Source organism: Mandrillus leucophaeus, unplaced genomic scaffold (genome assembly GCF_000951045.1).
Source record: "Mandrillus leucophaeus isolate KB7577 unplaced genomic scaffold, Mleu.le_1.0 Scaffold7, whole genome shotgun sequence".
NCBI classification, from domain to species: Eukaryota; Metazoa; Chordata; class Mammalia; order Primates; family Cercopithecidae; genus Mandrillus; species Mandrillus leucophaeus.
The window spans coordinates 4,312,586-4,322,500 of NW_012107585.1; the positions used below are offsets into that span (position 1 = coordinate 4,312,586).

The 9,915-nt window shown below is 50.7% G+C and overlaps 1 protein-coding gene across 1 annotated transcript in view; it reads left to right on the forward strand.

The window, feature by feature from the left end:
- Positions 1-8,578, forward strand: part of SRRM4 (serine/arginine repetitive matrix 4) — a 183,998-nt gene extending 175,420 nt beyond the window's left edge. Inside the window, exons 10-13 of the mRNA XM_011964407.1 lie at positions 838-1,041; positions 2,244-2,354; positions 2,961-3,101; positions 5,181-8,578. Of these exons, the coding sequence (XP_011819797.1) occupies positions 838-1,041; positions 2,244-2,354; positions 2,961-3,101; positions 5,181-5,514 (790 nt within the window). The 3' untranslated portion in view covers positions 5,515-8,578. The remainder of the gene's footprint in view (positions 1-837; positions 1,042-2,243; positions 2,355-2,960; positions 3,102-5,180) is intronic.
- Positions 8,579-9,915: the final 1,337 nt, after the last annotated feature.

The window sequence follows — 9,915 nt, forward strand, 5'->3', positions numbered from 1 at the left end:
GGGGGCTCACATCTGTAATCCCAGCACTTTGGGAGGCCAAGGCAGGTGGATCATATGAGGTCAGGAGTTTAAGACCAGTCTGGCCAACATGGTGAAACCCCATCTCTACTAAAAATACAAAAATTGGCTGGACATGGTGGCACGTGCCTGTAATCTCAGATACTCGGGAGGCTGAGGCAGGAGAATTGCTTGACCCTGGAAGGCGGAAGTTGCAGTCAGCCGAGATCACGCCATTGCACTACAGCCTGGGTGATAGAGCGAGACTCTGTCTCAAAACAAACAAACCAAAAAAAAGAATCACATATCCTAAAGAAAAAGTACCTATAAAAACACATATGATTAAAACAATGGATTTAATCCTACTAGTTGCAGTTGCCTACCCAAGGCTGAGTCTGAGGTGTGCTTCTCCCTCTTACAGAGATTACAAAGTGTTAGAGAGTTGTTACAAACTGACTAGCACCCAATGGGGGCTTTCTCATTAATGTAATCAGAAGGACAGAAAAAGACTAGAATACATTTCTCACCATGTAATTTGATGTTACTTACCATCATGCCCATGCCTGATGACATCCTAAAATACTCCACTTGTAGCCCCAGTGGTATGTGTTTCACACTTGAGGAAATGTTAACCTGAATTGTCTACTTTTAAGGCATCTTCTCTCTCTACTCCTCTAACATATGTGGCCTGGGAAGTCTTTCCAGAGAGAATAGATGGGAAAAGGGGCAAGGAGGGTTCTATGAGAGCACCATAGCCTAAGCCAAGGTAGGGAGGTATTCATGAAAGATGCTCCCAGAGCAGTGGGCAGTCGGTGCTCATGGACATTTTCCCTCCTGCAGGGGATTTCAGTCACCGTGTCTGGAATGTGCCGAAGTGAAGAAGTCCAGTTTGGTCCCATCCACAGCCAGGGGTTCACCCATGAAAGGGTGCTCCCGCAGCTCCTCCTATGCCAGCACCCGATCCTCCAGTCACTCATCCCGATCCCCAAATCCCAGGGCTTCCCCCAGGTACACTCAAAGCCGATCCACCTCTTCTGAAAAAAGGTGAGTGTGGTTTTGACCTTTGCTCTGCAGCACCTTTCTCCTTAGGAAACTAGTTAATTGCAGAGGTCCTTTGACCAATGGGGGAGAGAAGTCAGATGAACTTAGGTTTGAATACTCATTTTGCCCATTGCTAGCTGGTGGCCTTGGGAAAGTCAGTTAACTTCTCTGAACCTCAGTTTTCCCATCTGCAATATGAAAAAATAGCAATTCTTACCAGAAAGGATTGTTCTGAGGACTATAAAGCACTTAGAACAGTATACAGAACATAATGAGTATCAGTTATTATTGCTGCTATTGGCATGAGAATGAGCTAATGTGTATCAATTAACTTCTGCATAAAAAATTATCCCCAAACTTCGCATCTTTAAAACAAGTGCTTACTTAGTTCCTGATCCTGTGGATCAGCAGTTGGTCTGGGCTCAGCTGGATGGTTTTTCTGATCTCACTGGGCTCACTCATATGCCTTTGATTGGGTTGGCTGGTGGGTTGGCTGGGGGCTGGAGGGTTTGAAAGGCCCCAGCTGACTCATCTCTGCTCCATGTGGTCTCTCCTCCTCAAGCAGGCCTGTCTTGGTTTGTTCACATGGTGTTGGCAGAATTCCAAGAGAGAGCGCAGTATTGTACAAGGCTTCGAAGTGATTAGCATCCCTTCTGCTATTCTATTAGCCATAGCAAGTCACAAGACCAGTACAGATTCAAGGGTATTCCTCTCAGTGAAAGGAGCTGCAAAGTCACATTGCAGGGGATGTGGACACTGGGAGAAGAAAAATTATGGCCATTTTTGCATTCTGCTACCCAGTTTCAATGGCTATTGGTAATTGCTTGACTGCCTCGTGTAGAATAATAACGTAGCAGAATGAGACATGAAATCTCAGAAATTGGAAGATTCTATCCAAACGAATCAGCCCATAAATTCAGGGAGTCCAGCTTTCCTCTGCAAAAAAGAAATTGATAATAGTACCTAACCCTAAGAAAGCTAGTAAGTGGCCAGGATAGTAGGCACAAAATAGAAGTTGTTGGTATTATTATTAACCACCCAGTGGGGAGGAACTTTCATTCTTTGATCGGGGCCCAGTTCCTCTGCCTGGCTTCCAGAAAGAAAAAGGTCACTGCCCAGGGACCCGCCGAATAAAGCGGAAGCCGTCTTGGACAACCCAGGCGGACATTCAGCAGGCTCCTCAGAGGCTGTTACCTCTCCCCCAGGTCCTACTCCCGTTCTCCCAGCTATTCCTCCAAGTCTGGCAAGAGGAGCCCGCCCAGCAGAAGCTCTCGGTCCCGCCGCAGCCCCAGCTACTCCCGCTACAGCCCCAGCAGGTACCGGCCCCGCCCGGAGGCGCTGGCCCCGCCCCTTAAATTAGGCCCGTCCAAGGCCCCACCCCCTTTGCTCTGATCCTCCACTCTGGCCCCGCCTCCCCGTTCTCGGGCCTTCCTCCTCTTAGGTCTGACCCTGACTCAGCATTCTTACAGTTCCCTTTGTCCAATCAGGAGTGGCAGCGAGGCACCAAATATACCCTTGTTTCCTAATGTCTCCAGCCCAAACACTCCCACAGACATACCCCAGAATTCATATCCCCAGCTCTCAGCCTCTACCGACCATCCCTATACTCAGTTCTTTCCGATGCACCAGGGCCCGCGTAACATTCACGTCCTCACCCCTGCAGCACCTGCACCGCTGTGATGCCCACCTGCAAATGCTGGCACCCCTGCACACGCCCAGTCCCCACCCCTACGGTACTAACAACCCTCGCAGACTCTTCCCGCAGCCCCGTCATCCTCCCTCCGGTCTCCCTTGCGGCAACGTGCAGGCCCCATCCCCTGACCCAGTCGGGTGGGAAAGAAAGGGAGTGTCCCTCTCCCACGCGCTCACGCGGAAAATCCAGCCCAGCCCCAGCTCCCCAGTAACCCTCCGCGCCCCTTCAGGGAGCGGGATCCCAAATACAGTGAGAAGGACTCGCAGCAGCGGGAGCGCGAGCGAGCGCGTCGGAGACGTCGGTCCTACTCGCCCATGAGGAAGCGCCGGAGAGACTCTCCGAGCCACCTGGAGGCCCGGAGGATAACCAGGTGAGGCCAGGGGGAAAGCGGGACCCATCTTCACCCTCGTTCCTACTCCCATTCTTCCTCATTCGAGCCTCGGGCTCTCCCTAGGCCTTCTTGGGGCTGGGATTCAGGATTGTGCGACTCCCAACCCCAACATCGTTGAAATTATGTCTGTTCAAAGCCTTGGGACTGAGTCTCCCAGCTCAACCAGCAGGACCTGCAAGAAGGAGGCGGGGCCAGCCTTAAGAATCGGGTGTGGCATGGGGGTGTGGCCAAAGCCTGAGGGTGGAGCTGGGGCCGGGGAGGCGCAGCTGGGGGAAAGAGTGGAGTTAGGCCAGGGAATGGAGGTCAAAGCAATGTGGCGGGACGTTGGCCTGGGGGTGGAACCGGAGCAGTAGAGACAGATCTCTACCCTCAGACCTGTACACTCAGCTGTCAGGCTTTAATAAACCTATACGTAATTATACCTTGAACCAAGTGTGGAGAGGGCAAATAGGATTGCTTAGGTGCCAAAGGAACCTAGAGGGAGCCACGGTGGATAAGTCGGAGAGCACTGGATGTGGAGTGGAATCCTGGATGTGCCACTTTGCAGGTGATCTAGGAAAGGCTCTTACCTTCCTGAATCTCAGTTTTCTCATCCATGAGATATTGGAGGAAATAACTCCCAGAAGTATGAGGATGAAATGAAAAGGAGCAAAAAGATATGAACGAGCTTTGTAAACTTAAATGCAGAGCACACAATATGCCATTGTTGATTGGTCAGAATAGGTGGATACCTTTCCTGGAACAGGCAAGGCCTCAGAAGAGAAAAGCTCTAGCAGAGTGAGTGCAAGCAAATTTCTCAGGCCTTGAAAGCTGGGAGAATGGTTGAATGCTACCCTAAGACTGGGTTGGGCTCTTCCTGCTGGCCTTCCAAGCATCTGCCACTGAGTCCAGAGACTGGACTGAGGAATCAGGGATCCTCCCTGGAGATGACCAGGAGGAGGAAAAAGAACGTGTGTCTCAGATAGCAAGACTGGGGTGATGGAGTCCCCTTCTCAAATATCCCACAGGGCACCCTGCCTCAGCTTGTAAAGAATTCCTAAACCCTTGGGAGGCCAAGGCAGGCAGATTGCTGGATCTCAGGAGTTTGAGACCTGCCTAGGCAATATGGCAAGACCCTGTCTCTACCAATAATACAAAACACTAGTCAGGCATGGTGGTGTGCACCTGTGGTCCCATCTACTTGGGAGCTGAGGTGGGAGGATCATTTGAGCCGGCGGGGTGGAGGTTGCAGTGAGCTGCAATCGCACCACTGCATTCCAACCTGGGTGACAGAGCGAGACCTTGTCTGAAAAAATGTAATTAATATAATATAATATAATATAATACAATATAATTCCTAGCATAATTTCTAAACCCACTCCCTTGATCCAACGTCACACAGCTAATAAGTGGCCAGGATAATAAGCACAAAATACAAGTTGTTGGTGTTATTATTATCTTTAGGGTCAACTTAGAGGAAAGCTAAGATAGAGAGTGGCATTTCCAAATGGCTGTCTAGTTTCTTTAGTCAATCTCAAATTATTCATCTTGATTAACCCATTCAGTGTTTTCCAATCTTCAGTCATTCACCAGTATCTTGACCACGTATGCCTTGCCTGTTTATCAACCGTACTATTCTTAATTTTCTTTAAATAGATATGACCCTTTTCAAAGGTTCATACATTTATTTCTAAAGGAAACTTGATACAGTACAGTAAATGGAAAATTAGCCTCTTTTGCCATAAATAGATGGTTCTAGTAAAAGTAAAAATAGCTAAACAAAACTATGATTAAAGTTTAGATGTAGATTCTGTTGCAAGCTGGAGGCTGTAAGCTCTAGGCTTGCTTATTGGTGGGAAGAAAAAAGTGAGATAATCATTTTTCAAGATATATTAGCACTAAGCTGAGACTTTTACTTTAATGTGTTCTCAGGACTGCAAGAGAAGTGGAAAGGGAGTATTTTTTCCTAAGGAACTGGGAAAAGGGAGGATACTGGTTTCCCTTGGGACAAGACTGGGGCTCGCTGCGGGGAGGCAGGGAGGGACCGGCCCTCATCCCTCCTCTCGCTGGTCTCTGCAGTGCCCGGAAACGCCCCATCCCCTACTATCGGCCCAGCCCCTCTTCGTCCGGCAGCCTCAGCAGCACCTCCTCCTGGTACAGCAGCAGCAGTAGCCGCTCGGCCAGCCGCAGCTACTCCCGGAGCCGGAGTCGGAGCCGGAGCCGGAGTCGGAGCCGGACCCGGAGCCGGACCCGCACAAGCAGCAGCTCTAGCTCCCGCAGCCCTAGCCTGGGCTCCCGCAGCCGGAGCCGGAACCGGAGCAGAAGCCGGAGCCGGAGCCGGAGCCGGAGCCGGAGCCGGAGCCGGAGCCGGAGCTACAGCTCAGCAGACAGCTACTCCAGCACGAGGCGCTAAGTGCCCCTGAGCCAGCTGCCCTTGGGGGCCCCTTCGCGCTGCCAGCCTCCCCCAACCACCTGCCCTCACCGCCTTCTCCTTGGTGACAGATAGTGAGGGCTCCTATACCTTGTCCTTCCTGCTTGCCTAGGGGAAGAGGAGAAGAGGGTACGGGGGCTTCACTCTCTAGATCAACCTGCTAGGAGCCTCTACCAGCACCACCCTGGGGCCTAGCTCAGGCCTGGGCATAGGGAGAGAACCATCATCTTGTGGCACAAAAAAAGAAAAAAGGAAAGAAAACCTCAAGGTTTTGTAAGAAGCAATGGGTCTGTGACTCAAAAATTGAGCTCTGGCCAGGAAAATGTGGAGACAGTTCTTCTCCTCCACGGCTCACAGGAGGCCCGCGGTAATTCTCTTCACCTCCCCAGATGCTCCCCTCGTCCAACCTCATGGCTGCACGTGGATGGACCCCCATGTCGGGGAGAGGTGGAGGAGGAGACCAATGGCAGTTCAGGTTCAAGATAAGGGGGTCAGGCCTTTAACTTCCTCAAACAGGCCTGAGCAAAGGCTGGAAGACACTTGGGTCCTAGAAGAAGGGATATCCTTGAACACCAGACATGGACATTTGACTTGGTGGGAGGTGTCAGGAGATAGGAGATGGTTAAGACGACAGATAGCAAAAAGGAAGGGGTCAGTCTGCTGCTCCCAATATCTCAGCATGGTAAGGGGACAGAGCCCAGCAGATCCCAGCTGTGGAGAGGCCACTGCACGGCTGACACAAAACACCTCTTGGCTGTTCACAGGGGCCCTGCAACCTCACAAGAAAGGAGATAGTGGAAGAGTCAGGGCAGGTTGGTCTCCAGCCCCACTTCCCAAATATGCCTCAGCCCCACTAGCTGGCAGCAACTTAATTCCACGGGACCATCTGCTGAACATTCCCCAGTGCCATGGCCAGTTGCCAGGCCCCAGCGCCAGCCAGTCTGGCCTTACCCTCGGGTTGGCGCCTGCCAGCCCCCTCCCCTCTGCCCAGGCTGCCATGCCCTGGATGCCACCCAGTGCAGCCTGGCACCTACCCACCCACCCTTCAGCTTAAGCCACTCCCCTTGCCTCTCAGGAATTTTGCCAGGATGGGGCACAGTGGCTCAGGTTTGGGGGAAAAGACCCGAATCCAGGGTGCCAGGGAGAGGGGCTTGGATGTGCCATGTCTTGGGCTCCTGCTGACTTCTGAGGTTTCTTGTCAGCTTGGGAAAGACCCACCTTTATTTCTGCCCTCACCCCAAGTCCCCCCTGGCTGGGGCTGGGCAGAGAGGGTAAGCTGATCTCCGATACACAAATACCACCAGCTGCTTCATCCACAGAAGGCGCTAAGAACAGGGAGGTGAGGAATAAGATCCTTAAAATAAACTCTTGGGCATCCCCCTCACCAGCTGACTGGCTTTCCGGAGGCTTGTGGGTGAGTTTCAAGTTTGTGGTGGCAACAGCAGCGGGACAGGGCATGGAGGGAGCGAGGGAGAGAGGACCAGTCCCAGCTTTTAGATATTTTGGGTTATGGGGAAGCAGGGGCCAAACATTCTTTATCCCTCCCACCCCAGGGAAAACATTTGGAAAATAGTCCTTTTTCTTGGAAGCAGTGACATCTCCTCTACCCAATCTTTCCCATCCTATTAATCCATGGGGCTTGAGACTGCAAGGCAACCACCACCACGACAGCCCTTCCTCCATCAGAAGAGAGGAGCGAGGGGCCCGGGCAGCGGTGGACGACCCGGCTTCCCTATATCGGGCCTCTGGCCGAGACCTAAGCCCCGCCCACAAAGACTAATGGATGCCAGTGCTGTCACCACAGAAGGCCGGATGGCAGGTGCCTGGGACAGGGGCAGGTGCCCCGGGGAGGGCATGTACAGCCACTGTAAATAACCCTCATCCCTGCCCAGGAACCCAGACTGGACTTCAGTCTCCCTCCATGGAGACAAAGGCTTCCCAGAGCCACCAAAAATCTTAGCAGGACAGCTGTGAGAGGCATCAGAGCCTCGCGTTCGGACTGCCTTCATCGAGACAACTCTAGGGGACCATTTTGCCTGGGGCTCCTAGCAAACCTTTTTTATTTATTTATTTATCTGTTTATTTATTTATTTATGTGATGACTGTCTCTCTCGCCATTAGCAGTATTGAATTATTTATTTATTTATACAGGGGGGTGTGTGTGTGTGTGCGCGTGTGTGAGTGTGTTGGGGGGATCTCCTAAATTATTTTTGTGTATCTCCCTTTTCTGCTGTTTTTATTGATGGGATTTGAGAGGCCAAAGGTGAGTGGGCTATTGGCCTTCTCCCTGAAGGCTCTAAGCCTGGAACACCCTGGAGTTGGCCCAGAAGGAGGCACATCAGTCCCAAAATTCATCACTTAACCCAGTGTCCAGGAGGGTCAGGCATGTGCCCCAGCCTCCTGTCCCCCAGGTACCTCACAGGGGTATCAAAAAGATGCAAACAGCCCTGAGGCTTATGAGCTACGGTGATGAATTGACACAGTGGAGTTGCAACTTAGATGGGGGTTGGAGTCGAAAGTTGGCAAATGGGGCCAAGGCTGCACAAAGTCGAAATCTCTTGTGAACGTCCCTTAGGGAGGCACCAGATTGGAGACAGATGTGCTATCTCCTAGCAGACTGATGAGGCTTCAGTTGAGTACTTACTGAAGTAGTTGTCTTGTATTTTGAGGGCCACGGTGGATAAAAATGACGTCTGGTTTATTACTGGAATTGCACTTGGGGTTGGCAAGGTGCTCACACCATGAGACTGGAGGCAGAAATTGAGCTGACTGAGGAAAGATGCACCTTGATCTCACCCTCACTCCAAGGCACATAGCAAGATCACTCCCTAGCTTCTCTGAGCACACCTAGTTGGTTTCATGTATGTTACACATGCCTCCACTCCACAGTACCTAATTTCTCTGCGTTCCCCTGAGATCTGAAGGCTACCTTGGGAAGAGGCGTCAGCCATCTTGCTTGAGAACCACCAACCCAAAAGCAAAAGCCTTTATCTATGATATCTTGCTGTTCCATCCGGGGAAAGCACAAAGCTATTTCTAAAATTAGAAAAAAAAATGGTGGAAGGAGCAGCCAGATGTTCCACAGGACCCTGCCAAGAAGGTCATCTCCAAACCCATCCTGGAAGGGCCCAGGATCCAAAAGTCATCAGTTCTGCTTGTCTGACCAACTGGCAGTGTCTTCTGTCTGCTGGCCGGAGACAGCTCTTGCCCTTTCCAAAGTCACTGTCCACTGCCTTGCAATTGCCAGCTTGTCTGGTCCAGCTTTGGGTTTGGTGAGACTTTTGCAACATCCCTGGTTGTTTCCCTGGCAATGTGACTACCCAGCCCTAACCCAAAGCAAGGGAGTGCCCCTTTCCTGGGGGAAGTTTACAAGAAGGCTGCTTAAATGCCTGCTTCTGGAAAATATCTTTCTCTCTCTCTCTCTCTGTCTCTCAGTGTATTTCTCTACTTTCTTTTACATTTCCTTTTTTTCTATCCAAAAACAGTGTGCTTGTTGAGGCACTGGTAACCTTGATTAACCAGAACCTCCCATTCGTGGTATTGCTGTTCCTTCGCCCATTTCACCCTCATTACCTTCTGCTTCCAAGGAATATGACAGATCACCAGGATGCTGCTCGTGGGGAGGATTTATCTCAAAAACCAACCTCCAAAATGGGAGGGGGATGTGGCTTGAGGTCAAGGACCATGCATCCCAAGCCTTTGACCTTCCTGCTATGGAAGTGCGCTGGATGACAGAAACTGGATATATTGCTCCCTTTCCCCAGGGCAAAGTTCCCACCTCTGTGAAAAGGAGGGGTTTGGGGGATAAAAATTCAAAATGTTGGCCTGAGGCCTGAGAGTGTCCCCGGAGACAGAGGGAGCTTCACTAAGACCCAGAGGGAAAAGGAAAAGAGCCTCAAACATTTTTAGGAGGTTCTCCATTATGAGAGTAAAAACAAAAAGCAAGATTTGATCTCCCCTCAGTTAATTAGGCAATGCTAATTAACTCAAAGCCCCCACTTCGTAACATTCTGGTTCATTGAGGTTTGACCATATTCCTATCTGCTTTCCTTCCCTTCTTTGAAGGACAATTGATCTTTCAGAAGCGGAATAAAATTAAGATGTTAGAACAAAGGTCTCAGTCTCAGAGAGCCCCATCACTTCATTTGCTCAGAGTCATCCTCTTTTGCAAAAGGGTTTTCTTGGAGAGGCCAAAATTCAGGGTGCTCTCAAAGGCAAAGAAAGCACATTGTCTTCTTTCTCCAGTCCAACTTTCATCTTCTCTTCTGCTGTTTTCTTTTCCCCTCTTCTTTTTCACAAATGTTCAAAATGGTCTCATGCGCATGTGTCTTGCCCTGCTTTCCCCTTTAGCTGAACAGAAAATTTCATCTTTCGACTTAGTAA